Raw genomic sequence first — 22,627 nt, 5'->3', positions numbered from 1 at the left:
AGGTCCTTGGTTCAAACCCCAGGCCGTCCCAGATCCTTTCTGAGTGGAGTTTGCATGTTCTCACCGTGTCTGTGTGGGGGTACTTCAGTTTCCTCCCACCATCAAAGACATGCGTGTTAGGGTTAATACTCCTGCCTGTGCCCCTGAGCAAGGCAATAGGAAAAAAGAACTGGAGTTGGTCCCCGGGCGCTACGCTGCAGTTAACCACTGCTCCTAGCATAGGATGGGTTGTGTTGTATGTATGTACAAGGACAAAAAGATTCAAAAAAAGGACTGGTTGTTAAAATCCCGAGTGTTTTCACTGCAACAGTTTCGGTGGGAATTAAACTGGAGATGTCTGCCAAGGTGACATTGCCACCACCAAGACACATCATCAGTTGTGTACCTCAGCATTACAGGGTGTTTCGGCCTTTTATCACAAGACACCCTCCGCTGAGGCAGGCCCACCACAGGTTGATCGGTCCTGGGCGTGTGACCTGTGGTTAGCTGTTCATACCTGGCAGCCCAGACGGCGTCTCTCCTTTTGATCCAGATCCAGTGGCTAGTCCTCAGCAGTGTTGGCTAGCTCTTTGATCACTCTCCTGTGGGCCTGCCCCCTGACTCCTAGTTCCCTCAGGAGTTTTGCTGTGGAGCTGGCAACAAAGCCCCTACAACCCACCTCCACAGGGCGCACCTTCACCTTCCAGCCTCTGTCCTCTGCTTCGGCTGCTAGGTTGGCGTACCGCAGCTTCTTACGCTCGTACGCTTCATCGACTGCATCCTCCCAGGGGACTGTCAGCTCAATGATGTAAGCGAGCTGGCAAGAATTGGACCAGAGGACGAGGTCTGGTCGCAAGGTGGTTGTTGCGATCTCTGTCGGGGAGATGAGCTTCTGGCCTAAGTCCACTCGCATTTCCCAATCCCTGGCTGAGTTTAGTGAGCCTAAGTTGGGAAGTGAAGGGTTGGCCTTCAGTTTATCCCCCTCCCAAACGAAAGCTGGAAAACGCCGGGGCCCTTCCTGGTTGTTGGAAGGGTTGGGCATTGATGGAAACCCTCTTGTGATCGAGTTCAGCTGCCAAGCACCTGATTGTGTCGCCAGGTGTATCGGCCTTGGGTGAGGCTGGTCTTGCAGCCAACCAAGATGTGCTTGAGGGTTGCTGGGGCTGTACACAGGGAGCAAGATGGATTCTCCAAACCAGAGATTTAGATTTGTGGGAGAGGGCAGGACATCATATGTGGCTTTGATGATGAAACAAATAATAAAGTGTATCTGTGTCTAGGTATTTTCCTAACCAGATAAGATATAGAAGATATAGAAACTTTTTTAATTTTGAGACCCCCCCCCTTTTCTCCCCAATTGTATCCAGCCAATTACCCCACTCTTCTGAGCCATCCCAGTCGCTGCTCCACCCCCTCTGCCGATCCGGGGGAGGGCTGCAGACTGCCACATGCCTCCTCCGATACATGTGGAGTCGCCAGCCGCTTCTTTTCACCTGACAGTGAGGAGTTTCGCCAGGGGGACATAGCGCGTGGGAGGATCACACTATTTCCCTAGCCCCCCCCCCCAAAAAAAACAGGTGTCCCGACCAACCAGAGGAGGCGCTAGTGAAGCGACCAGGACACATACCCACATCTGGTTTCCCACCCGCAGACACGGCCAATTGTGTCTATAGGGACACCTGACCAAGCCGGAGGTGTTGGTAGGCAACAGAATAGACCGCCACACCACCTGGACGCATAGAAGCTTTTTTTGATGCATTTTCTCTGCTCACTCTCATTTTCAACTCCCTCTCTCTCTCTCTGTCCCCACCTCTCCCTCTCTCTGCCCCCCCCCCCCCATGGCACCAATGAGCATGCTGTAAAAGTGGAAAAGTCAGGGATCAAACTCTTAGCTCTAACGCCTACGGTTATTTTGACAGCCCTGCAGCTGGACTAAAGACTAGTAAGGATCAATACACCTCAGCATGGGTCCTTGGGGTCTAGTCAATGGACTGTAGGCCTTGAAGTCTCAATCCTCTTGGCCAAATCCTGCAGGGATTACTTAAAACAGCAGCAGCTCCCTCTCCCGTGTCTGCCAGATGAACCAACTCGCATCCGATGACGGCCTGGGTTAAACTGAGCCCCGTTTTGATGAGGTGTTCTCTCATCGAAATCCCATGCGTGGTTGGCAGCTACTTCCAAATGCAGGCGCAAGGTTTTTTGTTTTTTTTTTCTTCAATCAAAACTGAGAGACGGGATCATGTTTCGACCTGTTTTTCCACTTTCTCTCTCTGTTTTTGAAGATTATTTTACAGATCTCTTCCTCGGCGACATCTTGGCCTGGCTACATCCAAGATCCTTTTTTTTTTTAATCTACTTTGAGACAATTTGCAGCACGAGATTCTCGGACAGGAACCATCCAGAAGAAACAAAAAAATTAGCCTCACTTTTATTCATTGATTTGTTCTTGAAATCCGTTTAACCCAGTTCAGGTCTGCAGGAGGCTGAAGCCTATCCCAACAGACATTGTTCCGAAAAATGGGGGATACCCTAGAAAGCTCGCTAGTGTATCACAGGGCCCACACACAATCGTGTCTATTGTTATTCATTCCCTGGGGGCAATTTAAAGTCTACGATTCAAATCAAACCTATGCTTTTGTGCCGTAAGAGGGAACCCACGCAAACAGAGGGAGAGCACACAAACTCCACACAGAACTGGGATTGAATCCCATTGAAGGACCCATTTCTGTAAGACAACAAGGCACTGTACGCTGAGCCACAACACCACCCATTTTTAATTTAATTGTCACTGTTAATTTCTCTTTCCGTCTCTCTTTTTCCCCTCTCAGGTTCCTGTGTATGACTCTACCATGGACCACATCATTTGCTGCCTGCTGGTCCTGGGAACCACAGTGATGTTCGCCCATGCATGTCCCAAGTACTGTGTGTGCCAGAATCTGTCCGAGTCCCTGGGCACATTGTGTCCCTCCAAAGGTCTTCTCTTCGTACCGCCGGACATCGACCGGAGCACGGTGGAGCTGCGGCTGGGGGGGAACTACATCCTCCGCATTACCCAGCAGGACTTTGCCAACATGACTGACCTGGTGGACCTGACCCTCTCCAGGAACACCATCAGCTACATCCAGCCTTTCTCCTTCGGCGACCTGGAGACGCTGCGCTCACTCCACCTGGACAACAACCGGCTGATGGAGCTGGGCCCGGATGACTTAAGAGGCCTGGTCAACCTGCAGCACCTCATCGTCAACAACAACCAGCTCGGGCGGATTCATGACAAGGCTTTCGAGGATCTGGCACCTGCCTTGGAGGACCTTGACCTCTCCTACAATAACCTGATGTCCCTGCCATGGGACTCCGTACGCCAGATGGTCAACCTGCACCAGCTCAGCCTGGACCATAACCTGCTGGACTTCATCCCTGAGGGCACCTTCACTGACCTGGAGAGACTGGCAAGGCTGGACCTGACATCTAACCGCCTACAGAAATTGCCCCCGGACCCCATCTTTGCCCGCGCCCAGGACTCAATGATCCTCACCACTCCCTATGCCCCCCAGCTGTCCCTTAGCCTCGGTGGGAACCCACTGCACTGCAACTGTGAGATGTTGTGGCTGCGACGGCTGGAAAGGGATGATGACCTGGAGACCTGCGCCTCGCCACCTACTCTGAAGGGCCGTTACTTTTGGTATGTCAAGGAGGAGGAGTTTGTGTGTCAGCCACCCCGAATCACTCAGCACACCCATAGGATGCTGGTCTTGGAGGGGCAAACGGCCAGCCTCAGGTGTGAGGCCATCGGAGACCCCGCCCCTACCATCCACTGGATCTCTCCAGATGACCGGCTGCTAGGCAACTCCTCCCGCACAGCGGTGTACAGCAATGGGACCCTGAGCATCACTATCACCACCTCCAAGGACTACGGCACTTTCACTTGTATTGCTGCCAATGTGGCAGGCGAGTCCACCGCCTCCGTGGAGGTGTCAATCATCCAGCTCCCCCACCTCAGCAATGGCACCGGTCAGCCGGCGCAGCCCAAGTCCCGCCTCTCTGACATCACGGGGACCACTAGGATCAGCAAGGGGGCTCCCAAAAGCCAACCAGAGAAGGCTGTGTCCGTCAGCGAGGTGACAGCGGCGTCGGCACTGGTGCAGTGGACGGTCAGTAAGTCGGCCCCCAAGGTGAAGATGTACCAGCTCCAGTACAACTGTTCAGATGACGAGGTTCTCATTTACAGGTAAGAAATTCATTTTAATTCACTTTATCTTGTTTTCTAATTGTTACTTGAAATGTGATAACTGTGGGGATGGCTTATTTCCCATACGTTTCATTGTGCGTACTTGGTGTAGAATTTCCTCTTGGTAAATACGTTTTTGTTTTCCCTCCAATATGCAGCTCTTGACTTATCACCCAGGGAGTCTACGCGGCATGAAAATATTTTATTTAGGAAGCCGTTACGAACATTGTTTGCTCTGATCAAATCATACCGGTCTCCTGGGACTTGGAAATTGCAGTGGTTAATGTGTCAATCTCGTCGGTTTTTAAATAAATTGTGTTGCCCTAACTAGCGCTTCACTGCCAGAAGATCAGAGAACCAACGCAGCTGCAGACAACTGACTGAGTAATGGTGTTTGAATAAGAGAATCGGTTCAGGAATCAATACAGTACCGAAAACAACAGGATACTGTACTGTGCCCTGGAGGAAATAACGCTTCGTTTCTAGAACATTTCTAAAGACAAATAGATGTTGTTTGAACATTAAGCGTCACCTGTTTGCAGGGATTTATTCACAGAACTTCCCAGGCGAGGCGTCCCAGCGGAGCCCGTTTATTGCGCGCACACAGTTCTCCATAACATTATACGGTGGCGGCGTTCAATCCCGGGGATCCATCCGTCATCCGGTGCCCCTGTTGTCCGTCGAGTTGGTTAACGGCAGCAAAAACAACCCTCACCCCCCTTTCTCCTGTTGCTTCAACTTCATCTGACGTCTTTCTCACGGAGCACTGTGCTGCGCTGGACTCGATTATGTCCGGTAGCCTGGAACGAGGGGAATTCCTCAGCCCGGTGGGCGGGCGTTCTATCAGTATGCCGGCATTTGATGGGGCTGAAACTGTACTAGATGAGACTGGATTCGATGGGCGTTGCCTTTAAAATGAACGTGAAACTAGATGGAGGACAAAAAATGAAAATCCAATTACTTAATGCTGTTTAAATTAGTTTGTCTTTTAAAAAAAATACTGGGGAAAGGCAGATAATTACAAGTGTAGCCTAAAGGAAGTAAGTAACCCTTTCATCGTGAAGGCCATTTTTTAAAATTTTACGCTCCTGGTGAAATAGCGAGAATATTTTTCAGACAGATTTACTTTTCTGAGTTCATGTAATTACATATCACTCCGCGGTGCATAGCGATCCATTTAATTACACGCGATATCGACATTTTATCGTGGTGTAATCGTTCGGACAATGTGCTGTTTATTAAGTTTCCACCCATTGGTCAACAGTTCATCAGGTGTCCTGCGTATCGTCGTTTCAGTTTTAAATGTAACAGTTTAAACAGACGTCACACCGATCAGCCAAAACATTAAAACCACCTGCCTGATATTGTGTAGGTAGGACCCCCTCGTGCTGCCAAAACAGCTCTGACCCGTCGAGGCATGGACTCCATAAGACCTGTGAAGGTGTCCTCTGGCACCAAGACGTTAGCAGCAGATCCTTTAAGTCCTGTAAGTTGCAAGGTGGGGCCTCCGTGGATCGGACTTGTTTTTCCTGCACATCCCACAGATGCTCGATCGGATTGAGATCTGGGGAATTTGGAGGTCAAGGCAACACTTTGAACTCTTTGTCATGATCCTCAAACAGGGTTGGACAACCCTGGGGTTCGAACCCAGGACCTTCTTGCTGTGAGGCGACAGCACTAACAACTGCGCCACCGTGCCGCCCTGGTCACTGCCGTCAGGGAATACCGTTACCATGAAGGGGTGTACTTGGTCTACAACGATGTTTAGGTAGGTGGTACGTGTTAACATCCACATGAATGCCAGGACCCAAGGTTTCCCAGCAGAACATTGCCCAGAGCATCACACTGCCTCCCCCAGCTTGCCTTCTTCCCATAATGCATCCTGGGGCCATCACTTCCCCAGACAAACAATGCACACGCACCTGGCTGTCCACATGATGTAAAAGAAAACATATTCATCAGACCAGGCCACGTTCTTCCATTACTCCATGGTCCAGTTCTGATGCTCACATGCCTACTACTGTAGGTGCTTTCGGTGGTGGACAGGGGTCATCATGGGCTCTCTGACCGGGGTGCGGCTACACAGCCCCATACGCAGCAAGCTGTGATGCACTGTGTTTTCTTACACCTGCCTATCATAACGAGCGTTAACTTTTTCAGCAATTTGAGCTACAGTAGCACTTCTGTGGCATCAGACCAGATGGGCTAGCCTTCGCCCCCCCCCCCACATGCATCACTGAGCATTGGGCGCCCATGACGTTGTCACCAGTTCATTGGTTGTCCTTCCTTGGACCACTTTTAGTAGCCACTGACCACTGCATACTGGGAACAGCTCACAAGACCTGCCGTTGTGGAGATGCTGACTCAGTCGTCTAGCCATCACAGTTTGTCCCTCGTCAAAGTCACTCGGATCTTGCCCATTTTTCTGTTTCCCACACATCAACTTCAAGAACCGACTGTTCACTGGCCACCTAATATATCCCACCCTTTGACAGGTGCCATTGTAACGAGATAGTCAGTGTTATTCACTTACCTGTCAGTGGTTTTAATGTTTTGGCTGGTCGGTGTATATTATCGTCATCTTCTTCTTTCGGCTTATTCCCTGTTTCTCAGCACCATTGGCAGCCGTTGTTAACCCAGGACTTCACTAATCTGATATGGAGTCTCAACCAATCCGGTATGGTCTTGTCAATCCTCACACTGATTTGGCAACATTTTAGGTCGGATGCCCTTCCTGACACAACCACTAACCTTATGGACGGGGGCACAGGCAAACCGCTGGATGCCATCCCAGTATTCATGGGCTTGTGCCCATGCCTGTCACTACTGCTGATCAGTGTATATAGCACATACATTATTCTAATAACTTCACACAAAATCAGCGCACTTGATGTATATTATATCATATTCTGCATGAAAATTATGGCTAACAACTTATCAGTTATATCTGGCCGTCAAAATAATGAAAGTAATCAGCCATTTTCTCTTCAAAGCCTGTAGTTGGAAGACAGCTATATTTATCCGCATCCCTGCGCTAACAGAAGCAACTTTTCATTGTAATTTCCTTATTTTTTTTAAACAAGGTTTATTTTCAATTTTCAAAACACACAGCTACAACCTCAACCCGCTGCCCATCCACCCTCCCCACAGACCCATACAACATCCCCCACCACACTCCCACAACGCCTGGCATGCCCCCCGAAATAACACGAATTAAATTATATCATAACAAAAACTAACAAAGTAAACAAGTTACAAGCATAAATTAAATTAACAAAAGAAAAGGGGAAAAATTAACTAAAAAGAAATAAGCAAAAGAATAAAAGAGAAAGGGTTGAGAACTAGATTTCAAGCACATCAACCCCAGCCACCAAGTGAGCATCCAACTGCTGCACAAAGTCTGAAAAGGGCTTCCATGTCGAGTGTACTTTGGATATAGATCCTCTCATGGTGTATCTGATCTTCTCTAATTTCAGTGACTGCATAAACTCTGCAGTCCAACATGTGAAAGTAGGAAGGGGAGCCTACTTCCAGTTGAACAGTCAGTCTCCTCTCTAATAGAGTGGTGTAGGCCAACAGATTTGCCTGAGTAGCAATTAAATGTGCACCAGCTGGAATAACCCCCAAGATGGCACTCAGAGCAGAAGGTTCAAGTGGGAAACGTAAAACAGCGGCCAAGGCCTCAAAGATGGAACGCCAGAACTGGGTTAGTTTCGAGCAGGTCCACAACATATGTAAGAGACTGGCAGTGGCTTGTTTGCACCTGTCACATGTGCACCAATGAAGGCGGTGCCCTACTTTGAACTGGATTATGCCATGTCTTGTACATATACAGGGGGAACGTATCCTCTTAATTACTAGATCCCAAGTTTTCCCTGGAATAGACATTTCCATATCACTCTCCCATCGATTTTTTTTTTTTAGGGGTTCAAGTGGTATTTGATCGAAAGTATTAATTGCATAATAAGATTTACTGATATACCCTTTTTCAGTGAGATTAATTTCAAGAATGTAGTCCAATTGAGTCTTTGGAGACAGAACTGGGAATCGATTGAATTTAGATTGAGCAAAATCATGAATCTGCAAATATCTGATAAAGTGACTTCGAGGTAAATTAAACTTCTCAGACAGCTGATCGAAAGACGCAAAAGCGTCATCAATAAATAGGTCCTTCATTGGGCGTCCCCACAGACACAATTGGCTGGGTCTGCGGGTGGGAAGCTGGATGTGGGTATGTGTCCTGGTCGCTGCACTAGCGCCTCCTCTGATCGGTCGGGGCGCCTGTTCGGAGGGGGGGACTGGGGGGAATAGCGTGATCCTCCCACGCACTACATGCCCCTGGTGAAACTCCTCACTGTCAGGTGAAAAGAAGCGGCTGGCGACTCTGCGTGTATTGGAGGAGGCATGTGGTAGTCTGCAGCCCTCCCCAGATCAGCAGAGGGGGTGGAGCAGCGACCGGGACGGCTCAGAAGAGTGGAGTAATTGGCCAGGTACAATTGAGGAGAAAAATGGGGGAAAATCCATCCATCCATTCCATTATCCAGACCGCTTATCCTGCTCTTAGGGTCGCGGGGATGCTGGAGCCTATCCCAGCAGTCATTGGGCGGCAGGCGGGGAGACACCCTGGACAAGGCCGCCAGACGTGTCAAGAGAAGACCATTAGTGATATTTCAGCTGGATTGCAGTAAGGCCTCAGAGCAACGCTTACACCCTGTAATGGCTCAAGTGTTGCATATCATGTGATTTAACGCCTATGCATCTGTGCTACGAAGATGCATTTAAGAAGTAAAAGCAAACCCCGGGGGCGATTATTATTGGGCATTAGCTCAGCTGAAGAGACTGAGAGATTGGCGGAGTACTTTGTGTCCGCAGGAACATATTGAATTGATGGCCGCTCTGTGAGAATCAGCATCTTTTTCACCATGAGGTAAGTTACAGTTGTTTGCCCGGAGCAACAACTTGCTGGGTAAATGTGATCTATGAGTGTCAGAATCAGCGTGTTTTAATGGGAGTGTGTTATAGATGTGCAGGAATTCATCTTTGTGCGACTGGATTTTAAATCACATACCGAGTTTGCTCCTGCAGAGTTATCCAGTACATACTCACAAAACATTGTAAGGATACCAGAACTTACAGGATTAGCGGTGACCGAAAGGAGCTGGATCAAGTGCAACTGGACTTGGTATATATCCGTGAAGACGTCTCGCCTCTCATCCAAGAGACTTCCTCAGTTCGTGCCTTTCTGACTAGACCAAGCTAGTCTGACTGGCTGGTGATGAGACTCAGTATTTATCCTCTAGGAGTCGTTGTCAGAGCTATTGATATACGTGGCTCTTTGTGATCAGATGTTTACCAACGCCCGTCGCTAGCAGAGCCATAGATATGGGTGGCTCTTTTGTGTACCGATGTTATGGCCGCGAACGGGCGCGGCCATAACATCGGTACACAAAAGAGCCACCCATATCTATGGCTCTGACAACGACTCCTAGAGGATAAATACTGAGTCTCATCACCAGCCAGTCAGACTAGCTTGGTCTAGTCAGAAAGGCACAAACTGAGGAAGCCTCTTAGATGAGAGGCGAAACGTCTTCATGGATATATACCAAGCCCAGTTGCACTTGATCCAGCTCCTTTGGATAACCATGACCTGGATCAATGAGAACATTCACAGACATTAGCTGTGACAATTTTACAAGTCTGTTCCCGTTTTGTATTCACCACTCATGTTGTACATACAGTGGATATAAAAAGTCCACACACCCCTGTTAAAATGGCAGGTTTTTGCGATGCAATAAAAATGAAACTGAGATAAATCATGTCAGACCTTTTCCCACCTTAAATGTGAAATTGCAACGTATAAAATTCCCAGTGAAAAACAAACTGAAACCTCTTAGGGAGGAAAAGTGACGAATCTGGTTGCAGAAGTGTGCACACCCCTCCCTACACTATTACTTTGTTGAAGCACCTTTTGACTGTATTACAGCACCCAGTCTTTTTGGGTAAGAGTCTGTCAGCTCGGCACATCTTGACTTGGTGATATTTCCCCACTCTTCCTTACGAAAACATTCTGGATCCATCAAGATTGCGAGGGCATCTCCCGTGCACAGCCCTCTTCAGGTCACCCCACAGACTTTCAAGTGGACTCAGGTCTGGGCTCTGGCTGGGCCATTCCAAAACATCGATCTTCTTTCGGAGAAGCCATTCCTTTGTTAATCTTGATGTATATTTTGGGTTGTTGTCGTGCTGCAGACTAACATGCTTCTTCTAATACATGTGGAGTCGCCAACCGCTTCTTTTCACTTGACAGTGAGGACATCGCCAGGAGGACGTAGCACGTGGGAGGATCACGCTATTCCCCCCAGTTCCCCCTCCCACCGAACAGGCGCCCCGACTGACCAGAGGCGGTGCTAGTGCAGTGACCAGGACACATACCCACTTTCGGCCAGTTGTGTTTGTAGGGACGCCTGACTAAGTCAGAGGTAATACGGGGATTCGAACCGATGATCCCCATGTTGGTAGGTAACGGAATAGACCGCCACGCCACCCAGACTCCCTGGATGTATTTTTGTTTTTTTTGTTTTGGTCAAAAGGCTTCCATCTTGCCACCCTACCCCATAGTCCAGACATATGAAGAATACAGGGCGTTGTTGTCAACCCGAACTCTTGGCAGCCTCCCTGACCACTTTCCTCCTTGTCTTCTCATCAATTTTGGAGGAACGTCCTGTTTTTGGTAATGTCACCGTTGTGCCATATTTTCTCCACTTGTTGATGATGGTCTTCACTGTGTTCCATGGTTTATCTAATGTCTTGGAAAGTCTTTCGTACCTGGCCCCTGATCTATACCTTTCAACAGTCAGACCCCATTCATGATTCGCAAGCTCTCTGTGGACCAGTTGGATGCAACCAAGAAGATGTCGGTGAAGTCCTACAAGAACGGCTGAACTTTATTTGGGGTTAATCACAGTCACATTAATTGATGGCAGGTGTATACCAACTACAATTTAACATGAGTTTGAATGTGATTGGTTAATTCTGAACACAGCCACTTCCCCAATAATGAAAGGGTGTGCACACTCATGCAACCAGGTTATTGTCAGTTTTGTATTTTTTTTCCCCTAAACTGTTTCTGATTGGTTTTCACTTTATGTTGCAATTACACATTAAAGGAGATAAATGTTCTGACGTGATTTATCTCGGTTTCATTCCCCCCCCCCTTATATATCCCAAAACCTGCAGTTTTAACAGGGGCGTGTATACTTTTTCTATCCACTGTACGTACATTTCCGTGCAATTAATAGAGGGCAAATCCACAATCCCCCACGGCACAGACAAACATGATGCTACAGCAGCCCATCCATTATCCAAGCCGCTTATCCCAGTCGGGGTCGCGGGATGCTGGAGCCTGTCCCAGCAGCTACAGCAGTCCATTATAGTGAATTCCAGGGTTCATGTTAAAAATTTAGTTTTTTTTTTATTGCTAAATAAAGTGACCCCTGCTGGTAATCACTTTTAGGCTGTGTTGTGGGACGGTAAACCGAACACTGTGTAAGGGAATTCCACACTGGAGGAGGATTGTGGATTTGTACCCCGTAAGTAGTGTAACCATGGTTACTGTACACATTTTAACGATTATTTTATTTAAACATTTACATGTGTAATATTTAAGTTGTTATTTCATGTCCCCTTGCCTACTACTGCTACTACTACTTTCGGCTGCTCCCGTTAGGGGGCGCCACAGCGGATCATCCATTTCCAGCTCTTCCTGTCCTCTGCATCTTCCTCTGTCACACCAGCCACCTGCATGTCCTCCCTCACCACATCCATAAACCTCCTCTTTGGCCTTCCTCTTCTCCTCTTCCCTGGCAGCTCCATATTCACCATCCTTCTCCCAATACACCCAGCATCTCTCCTCCACACACGTCCAAACCATCTCCATCTTGTCTCTCTTGCTTTGTCTCCAAACCGTCCAACCTGAGCTGTCCCTCTAATATACTCGTTCCTAATTCTGTCCTTCTTCATCACTCCCAATGTCCCCTTGCCAACAAAGAAACATTAGTTCCTACCTGAAATTGTTTAGGAGGGACAGTTGTGAGTGTCACAGAGAGTCTGTAACCCGGGCGTGTGGTTAGTAAGCGGGCTACAGTTTCTTTTTAAACATCTTCAATTTGCACCAGCATGGCAAGATATTACAGAGCATCCAACTTCCCTCTCTCGGAGTTCACCACCTTCATCGCATTTCCCCCACTCTACCACCACACGTGTTACTTCCCGTCTGTGACACTCATAACTGTCCCTCCTAAACAATTGCAGGTAGGAACTAATATTCACTCGTAGGCAGGGGGACATGAAATAACTTAAATCTTACACATGTGGTGGCGCAGTGGTTAGCGCGGTCGCCTCACAGCAAGAAGGTCCTGGGTTCGAGCCCCGAGGTAGTCCAACCTTGGGGGTCGTCCTCTGTGTGGAGTTTGCATGTTCTCCCCGTGTCTGTGTGGGTTTCCTCCGGTTTCCTCCCACAGTCCAAAGACATGTAGGTCAGGTGAACCGGCCGTACTAAATTGTCCCTAGGTATGAATGTGTGTGGGAGTGTGTATGTCGGCCCTGTGTGATAGCCTGGCGGCCTGTCCAGGGTGTTTCCCCGCCTGCCGCCCAATAACTGCTGGGATAGGCTCCAGCATCCCTGCGACCCTGACAGCAGGATAAGCGATTCAGATGGATGGATATTACACATGTAAATTTGTAAATAAAAATATATACTTGGCACAAAAAGTAAGGAAATGTGTGTTTGGTAGATTATTTCTTTGTTGTAACAGTGCTTCTTGGCAATAAATCTCATACCGTTGGGAAGCCTGTTTATTCCCCTTTTAAATGGCGCCACATGTGTAAGGAACATGCATTTGTGGGATGAGCAGCAGAGCTGAGTATGTGGGTTGCGCCCATGAAAAATTTACCAAATCTTCTCTGCCAATGCCAAACAGCTTATTTTGCTGCTGCTATTGACTCTTGTTTTGAGCTTCTGGTACCCCAGGTGCTGACAATCAGTTGCCTGATATAAGATTTATTGCCAAGAAGCATCATTACATCAAAGACATAATATACCAAACACAAATTTCCTTACTTTTTGTGCTAAGTTTAGTTAAAATGTGTAGCGTAACTAAGGTTGCAGTAGCACTGAACTGTCGATGGCGAGACAGAGCCGGGTGTCCAGCATGAAGAAAAGGATGGATGACTGAAAATGAATCTTACCTATCTCTCTACATAGAGATGGGTAAGACTCATGTGGTACATGCACTACATGAGCAATGAGTACGAAATAAAGGATTCAAAAACTCTCAGTTATTCCTTTAACATGTAGCTTAGGGGAACAGCAGGTGAGTGTCCCGCGGACAAATGTACCATAAAGAATTTAAAATGAGAAAAAGTAGCTTTAAGACGAAGCATATTACCAGACCCTGGAGAACTACACCGCTGTGAAAACTGTGCAGTGGTTGCGAGGATTAGAAGTCAAATCAATTTGTCAAATTGCATAACCAGTTAATGCGCGCCGCTTCACGAGCCTCTATTCCCAGTTCACATTAACAACACTGCGAGCCTCATTTCAGGGATTGGAGTTCAAGAAAGTACAATTCTGTCTTGACAAAGCAAAAAAAAAAAAAAGGGCAGCAAGACTTCAAGTTGGTCTGAAAACGAGTCTGTCATTTTTTTTTTTCTTCCTTAGTTGACGTGAGGTCGGAGCAGGATAAGCGGATCAAGCATCACCTCTAACCAAGTCCACAAATCGCCCCGTTTTTAAAAGATCTTCCAAGTAATTTAGCGGCGCAGCGTAAAAAAAATGTCTGCAGACATTTTTATTGGTTTCACACTGTGAACAGAGAACTCATCTGGCTCTGAGGATTATTGACGCTCCGCTGTGTGTGTGCGAGATGGGATCATTGAGTGTGTTTTATAAAGGGGAAATTTCCCGGCGTCAGACATTGGCGTACGTCCCTTCTGTGCAACCAAGATTACTGAACTGCTACAGCGTCAGTACTTCAGAAATGTCATATTAGTGCTGGGCGATACGGAAAGTACTACTATTAGTATTATTATGATCAAAGAGAGTTTCCGGGGAAATCAAAATATATCAGCTTACATAAGCAGAACTATCAAGTTTAAGAATCCGACTGAGGTTCATCACATTGAACTGTTTGGTAGTGCAAAGTATGACGTCAAACCAAAACTAGTTTTCTAATAATACTCCGTCATGGCAATTATTCAATTCTGCTCTGACAATAAATGAGGAGCGAGACAAAAATCTCTTAAAGTATTGTCACACGTTAATATATGTTCATGAACAGACACACAAAGCACAGAGACTTAAGTGCATGCCCTGATCTCAGAGCGTACTCCCTTCATACCTTGCAGCACAAACTGCTGAGTCGTGCTTATTGTCAACAGTCTGACTTATGATCACAATGGTATGTACCCAGAGCTCCTCTCTAATCCTGTTTGGAGGAAGAAGCTTATTTTATTGCTGGACTGTCATCCTAACGGATAAAAGAACTTGCATATTGTTCAAAGAGTTCATAGGTCAGGTCTCCTCTCGTCCTTATCTTCCAGCTCGTAATTCTCCAGGGCCGTTCCTTCAGACCTCGCTACAGTCAAATGAGCTTCCCATACATTCCTCTGCTGTCAGCTAACAGTTAATAATAGGCCTTTATTATCTCATATGGAGAAGACACTCCATAACACTACCTTTGTTCTGCTACACATGAGCTTTAAGCATCGATCTAAGCAATACAGACTAAAGTTAAACACAGTATAGATCATACACAGTCAAAGATTAAAAGTAAGCAAACATTATATATGATTATATGGCAGACAAATTGCCTTCACAATCCCCCTTTTGATTACTTACAATCAACAACAAACTCACCCAGATAAAACATCAATTGAAAACATGACAATACATCCTGGGGAACAGCTTATCTCACGCAGAATAACTGCGAGGCCTGTCTGTCAGTTGTAAGCCAACTGAAATGCATCAGGTTTACATCAACACACTCCATATAAACTCACCAGTCAGACAGAAGTCACAATCATTCTATGCCCTCTCGAGCCAAACACTTGACTAGAAATGAGTAAAAGACTCGAGAGAAATTATCTACACTATCTGAGCAGGCACATTCCGGAAAACCCAGAGTTGACATTTGGGGAGAACCTATGCGAATGCTCAAAAATGATCTAAAAACACAGCATAACTTCCAGTAACCTTAATCAATGATTAAAATTATGAAACAATAAATGGGAGATTTGATCATAACTCAGAACGTAACCCTCAACTGTAAAAGTCATGAAACAAGTACACATGTTGATACGAATAACAAAACATAACAGTAATACAAACTGTACTCACGTCCTCTTCACCTAATGTGAGCATTATTATGGCTCATCCGAAGGCTGGCCCCATGAAAGTAAGGGGTCAGAGGTTACTAGCACATGAACTCCGCTTACATATCTGTGAAGTCTTCATCCACATTACAGAGTTGTTGCAGTCGTTGAAGACAGTTCTCATCATTAGTATAATATGCTGGAACCCAGTGATTTGGAGAATATCTGACTTGTATAGCGTTAAGGGCAGTCTTAATGCAATATTTACGGATCAGCCCAATCATACAAGTAATGAGGGACAAGATAATGCCCACAATCAGGGTATGAATAAATGACGCACTCACAGATGCCAAGGGGTCAAACACTACTGAAAAGGGATCCCATCCATGAACAGTATCCAAATCTTTTACCCTTTGTTCAGTGTCATGTTTCAATTCAGATATTTCAGCCATCATTGCTAGTAATATATGTGCAGCATTCAGTAGAGATTTACTTTACATACACCAACCTGTGAGGCTAACAGAAGATCCAACACCATCCTGTTTTCCATTGCTACGTGTCCAATATCATCTAAGCATCTCGCCGTGGCTGTAATGGCAGCTGTAGAGATGTTGATGTGATGTTCTAACACCATAGAGTGACTTGATCTCTTCCTGGGCTGCATATATACCGCACGAGAGTGTCAGTGTGCTAACCTTGTGCTGAGCAGTTGATAAGGCATGTTTGGCCTTACGATGGATTGATAGTAGCTGTCTGATTAAGGGCACGACAAATGCAAAGTAACACTGACTGTGGGTTTCTCTTGGGAAACAGATATAAGCTTATAAGCCTGATCACCACATATCTTTACTGTCTTATTCCAGTGAATAGTGTCTGCTATGATTTCATAACCGGGATCCTGTACACACAGAGAAAACATCAGGCAGGGCATGAACACGTAGAGTAGGCCAAGTAAATGAAGAGCTATGAGTCAAAGACTTAGTAGAGCATATGGGCCTAGAGCAATTATGTAAAACCTAAAAATGCCAGCTGTATCTGCAATTTCCATGGGGCTGAATACACCCCAGCCTTAATATAATAAATATATTCTGGATCCATTACAGGCTTACATTCTACATTGTTACTGCAGTTACAGCCAGGAACTCTACACAATATTGAAGCCTTGCATTTATCGCTGTTTCAAATTTAGATACCCTCCAAATGGAGATACCTTCAAATTTAGATAGCTGTGCGGTTTAAGTCATGAGGCCTGTATACTTTATTTAATATGGACAAGGGAAATGAGATTATATCTACCTTACCATCGAGTAGATCATAATGAACAAGTCCTGAGACAGAATAGTCTGAGGAAGTGTCGAATAGGTTAATATTGTATACCTTACAGTCTGCTGTAGACAACAGTACTGGAAATACCATAGGTGATTGGGATGATGCAGGTAGTTGTTGACAAATCCGACAATTAGTAAAGTTACGAGAGGTGGCCCATTCATTCATCATAGCTGTAGCCAGATTTCCCCTATAGGTATGCTTAAGAGGGGTTTCAAAAGTTTCAGTGGCTACCGGGGGCTTAGCAATATCTTTACATAGTTGTGATTGATGCCCTGGTGGCCCATCTGAATCTGCACGGCATGTGTGTTTTCCATCTTTTTGGCAGCAGACCGCAGACTGTTTCAAGCCCTTAGCTATAGGTTGGTTTGTGACTAGCACCTTACAGTATTTTGTTCCACATGTAGTAACACAATACCATTGCTGTTTATGACCAATAAACTTTGCCTAGCCGACCATGATAAACTGTAGGGTTAATGGTTAGTAAGCAGATATACACTCACCGGCCACTTTATTAGGCACACCTGTCCAACTGCTCGTTAACGCAAATTTCTAATTAGCCAATCACATGGCAGCAACTCAATGCATTTAGGCATGTAGACATGGTCAAGACGATCTGCTGCAGTTCAAACCGAGCATCAGAATGGGGAAGAAAGGTGATTTAAGTGACTTTGAACGTGGCATGGTTGTTGGTGCCAGACGGGCTGGTCTGAGTATTTCAGAAACTGCTGATCTACTGGGATTTTCACGCACAACCATCTCTAGGGTTTACAGAGAATGGTCCGAAAAAGAGAAAATATCCAGTGAGCGGTGGTTCTGTGGGCGAAAATGCCTTGTTGATGCCAGAGGTCAGAGGAGAAGGGCCAGACTGGTTCGAGCTGATAGAAAGGCAACAGTAACTCAAATAACCACTCATTACAACCGAGGTATGCAGAAGAGCATCTCTGAACGCACAACACGTCGAACCTTGAGGCAGATGGGCTACAGCAGCAGAAGACCACACCGGGTGCCACTCCTGTCAGCTAAGAACAGGAAACTGAGGCTACAATTCGCACAGGCTCACCAAAATTGGACAATAGAAGATTGGAAAAACGTTGCCTGGTCTGATGAGTCTCGATTTCTGCTGCGACATTCGGATGGTAGGGTCAGAATTTGGCGTCAACAACATGAAAGCATGGATCCATCCTGCCTTGTATCAACGGTTCAGGCTGGTGGTGGTGGTGTAATGGTGTGGGGGATATTTTCTTGGCACACTTTGGGCCCCTTAGTACCAACTGAGCATTGTGTCAACGCCACAGCCTACCTGAGTATTGTTGCTGACCATGTCCATCCCTTTATGACCACAGTGTTCCCATCTTCTGATGGCTACTTCCAGCAGGATAACGCGCCATGTCATAAAGCTCGAATCATCTCAGACTGGTTTCTTGAACATGACAATGAGTTCACTCTACTCAAATGGCCTCCACAGTCACCAGATCTCAATCCAATAGAGCACCTTTGGGATGTGGTGGACCGGGAGATTCGCATCATGGATGTGCAGCTGACAAATCTGCAGCAACTGCGTGATGCTATCATGTCAACATGGACCAAACTCTCTGAGGAATGTTTCCAGTACCTTGTTGGAATCTATGCCACGAAGGATTAAGGCAGTTCTGAGGGCAAAAGGGGATCCAACCCAGTACTAGCAAGGTGTACCTAATAAAGTGGCCAGTGAGTGTATGTATCTCTCCTGCACAAGAAAGACAATCTCCTGTCATCTGCACGTTTGGCATTTGGCAGTGGTGGGGGTGAAAGGGAGTGGATTAGAATGTAACAGGGGTTGTTGTTACATTGTTATCTTGTAGAGACTCAGAACTCATTAAACAGGACTGACAATCACAGTAGTCATTGTTGCAAGACAACAAACACATCGCTCCCCTGAGACCAAAACCCATTCTCCCTAAAGGATGCCAGGGCCTGCTGTCAGGCACTTGCAGTTCCTGCTTTGCCTTGCTGGTCCATTTCATCACTGTTTTAACCACAGGCTTTGCAGATTTTGGTTTCTGGCTGTAGGTTGGAATAAGATGAACCATGCAGTGAACAGAGTGCCCCAACGCCGCCCAGGGGATAGAGTGATATGCATCTTTAAGAATTGTGTAGCAGTGGCCCAGTGCTTTGTTATCCCTGGTGGGACAATTAATATGCTGTTTGTATTTTGGTAGTTCATGGTTTAATTTTCCATGAGACTTCTGGCCAGCCTCCTTGCACTCTGTCCCATTTCAGTTTCACCCTCAGCTGTATCTGGCTGATATGGAGGTGAAGTGGTCACTGTGCTCCATACGACAGGCTCTGCTGCTGCAGCTAGCTGTGCTTGGGCCTCTTGATATAGATGGGCAGGCTGCTGCTGGTCTGCGGCAGGTTCTTGCTGGTCTGCAGGTCTCTGATGAGTGGCTGAGACAGGAAGGAAATCCTGTGAAAGCTGAGGACAGTGATTAATTGCCCCCCCCTCCCCCTCATATCGCTTTTCACTATTCTTTCTTTTCTCTTTCTCCTCTTTCCACATCATAAATGCGTTCCAATCTACTTTTCCCTTTCCCTTTTTTCTTTCATATTTTTCCATCATGTCCTCAGTTTTTGTAGCTAATTTACACTAAAACTACCACTTTCAGGAAATCCAAATTTATTTTCCCACATTGAAAGCTTTTGATAGGGGTCGTCCCCATGTTTTTCAAACATAATTTTTACACATCCTGTCAAACAAGACTTGTCAGTTAAAAGGTTGCTTTTGTTTTTCCCCATTCTGTTATCAAGAATCAAGAACAGTCTATTGTCGTTTCTATCATGTACTTGAGTACACAAAAGAAGCGAAATTTTGTTTCACCCAGCACACAGCAGTGCAACACAAAAGATAAAAACATATCCAAATTTCCAGAAATGACACCACCAAAAACATAGCCTGCAGTCACTCTCTTACCTGGAAATTTCCTAATCCTTACATTCAATTGATAGTACTCATTTTATCATTTGCCAATAGATTGTCACCCCTAAGTGAATGTCATTACCTTCAGACGTCTTTCCATGGCCTTCAATACTGTATCCACATTTAAATAAAAAGCCATATCACACAGTCCCTTCCCCACAATCTCACAAACAGTCTCTTCTCACCCCGGGAGTCAGTTACAACTGTCCTCAGGGGCGGTAGACTTCCTGGGTCTTAAGCGCTTTTTCAACCCCTTCACCAGACTGGCCAGCCAAATTCAATCCGTGCAGAGAGTGGGTCAAGGAAAATGTGAATTAGGCATCCCGGACGAGCCCCCAAATTGTGACAATTATTTCATTTCACTCTGACAATATATGACGAGCGAGACAAAAATCTCTTTACAGTATTGTCACACTTTAATATGTTCATGAACAGATGAGCATAGATACTATGTAGATGCATGCCCTGATCACAGAGCGCACTCCCTTTATACCTTGCAGCACAAACTGCTGAGTCATGCTTATTGTAAACAAGTCTGAGTTATGATCACAATGGTATGTACCCAGAGTTTCTCCCTAATTCTGTTTGGAGGGAGAGGCTTATTTTATTGCTGGACCATTAACAAAGTGTTCATAGGTCAGGTTTCTTCTTGTCCTTATCTTCCAGCTCGTAATTCACCGGGGCCGTTCCTTCACACCTTGTTACACTCAAATCAGCTTCCAACACCTTCCTCTGCTATCAGCTAACAGTTAGTAGGCTTTTATTAGTTCATATGGAGAAGACAATTTTAAACACTACCTTTGTTCTACACATGAGCTTTAATCATCTATCTAAGCAATATAGACTAAAGTTAAACATAGTATAGATCATACATGGTCAAAGATTAGCAAAGTAGCAAACATCATATATGATTATATGGCAGACAAATTGCCTTCACATATGCCCTCAAAATATTTCACACCTCATTTTGTGAGAGATTTTAGCTCATAGTCTCATTATCATTAATTTACAAAAGAAAATTATGTATCACAATATGGCAAAATTCTATTTCATCCTGATACAATAACATTGAAAGATGATAAATGATAGTCCAACCCTATGTCATATGTTATTCTCTCTTAGAGATTGTACAGTAGTTTACTAGGAGTATTAGTTACACAGCATGTTTTGGCCTACAAAATAGTCTCAAGTCAGTTAAACATCCATCCATTATCCATACCGCTTATCCTGCTCTCAGGGTCGCAGGGATGCTGGAGCCTATCCCAGCAGTCATTGGGTGGCAAGTGGGAAGACACCCTGGACAGGCTGCCAGTCCATCACAGGGCTCACATACAAACACAAACACACACACATTCACACCTAGGGACAATTTATATTAAACATGACCATTTTATTGTTGTGTAGTAAATTAGTTTTCATTTGAGGTTTTGTTTTCCATAGGAGTTATTTCAGACATGATTGCACTCACTTTTCCTACAGCGAACGCTTCCTGATGCATTAGCTGCTATCTTTGAAACCTCTTTGTGACAGTTGTCTACCCCATCTGAGCTGTGATTCTGTTTTTAATGAGAGCCAGTTGTCAGGGAGGTAGAGACGTCCTGCAGTGTGGCACAGCACGTCTTTACAAGCCGTGTCATCACATGTACGTCAAGTCAGGGCCTTAGTGTAAATCACCGGCCCTGAGTTACCACTGCCATTTCCTACATCAAGCTGCTCTGACTTCTGCTCTTCCCCCTTCCTAATGTATTCTTCCATTACAGTTAGAGAGAGGGGATGTTTTATTGTGGATCAGGATACACTCAAGGGTACAGACACCGACATGGCAAGATGTCACGGCCCATTTAATGCCACCACTGCTACAATACATCTGCATAGGGCAAGAATGCTTCGGTGAAAGGCCATTAGGGATTTTGCTTATATAAGCATAATCAAATTTCCCAGAAGCACCCTGGTGTTTAGGTTGAGTCAATGGGGCAGGTGACCATTTGGCATGACCTTGTCTGTGTTTGTCCATAAGGAAAAATGCCTTAAGAAATCAATGACGATAATGAATAATGTGTCGGAAAGTAAACTCTTTTCCAGCGGGAGTGAAGCCTGAAGTAAAGATTTATTTCTTTTGTCAGGTCCATATATAAACGGAGAAAATATGGTGAATATTAAAACTCTTGACAAATCTCTTGAGCTTAAAGCTGCTTAAGCAAGTGGCCCCCTCCATCTCTCTCTTTCTACCTCGTTCTGTCTTTCTCCCTTTCGATGTCTCACCATCTCTGACTTGCTGTGCTTCTGTCTGCCTCTCTTTCATTCTGATTAATGTAATGGCCTGACGCCATCACTGGGAACTGAGCAGGGTGCTCTCCAATTTCCCTTTGGTAGCCTGAAGGAGTGTGTGTGTGTGTGGGGGGGGGGGTTATAGCTCATAAGCATGGCCATACGTTTCCCATGACTTCCATTTTATCTCTATGCATTGGAGTTTAAACAAATTAATCGGCCTGAGTAGACAACCTGAAATCAATTGGATGAGGACACAGGAAGAAGCTGTGCTGAGAAAAACCATCAGTACGCCACAGAATTTCTCTCTCAGTTTCGGGCAGGCGATTATAATTGTGAAATAGACCATATCAGTAGTGTGTTAAGGAAGTGGAAACTTAATTTTTTTTGTTCCTTTTACTGTGAAAAGATCTTCCTCTGGCTTTTTCCTGGTGGCACAGTACACCAAGGCAGTTGCCAGACATGTTTGTGATTCTGGTTTGAATCACATAGGACTGGAT

At 45.7% G+C, this 22,627-nt stretch overlaps 1 protein-coding gene across 1 annotated transcript in view; it reads left to right on the top strand.

Annotated features, from left to right (window-relative positions):
• Nucleotides 1–22,627, top strand: part of lrfn2b (leucine rich repeat and fibronectin type III domain containing 2b) — an 83,023-nt gene that overhangs the window by 53,698 nt on the left and 6,698 nt on the right. Inside the window, exon 2 of the mRNA XM_056294692.1 lies at nucleotides 2,808–4,204. Within this exon, the coding sequence (XP_056150667.1) occupies nucleotides 2,829–4,204 (1,376 nt within the window). The 5' untranslated portion in view covers nucleotides 2,808–2,828. The remainder of the gene's footprint in view (nucleotides 1–2,807; nucleotides 4,205–22,627) is intronic.

This window comes from Lampris incognitus, chromosome 15 (assembly GCF_029633865.1).
Source record: "Lampris incognitus isolate fLamInc1 chromosome 15, fLamInc1.hap2, whole genome shotgun sequence".
Lineage (NCBI taxonomy): Eukaryota > Metazoa > Chordata > Actinopteri > Lampriformes > Lampridae > Lampris > Lampris incognitus.
This window is presented reverse-complemented; position numbering and strand designations above follow the sequence as displayed.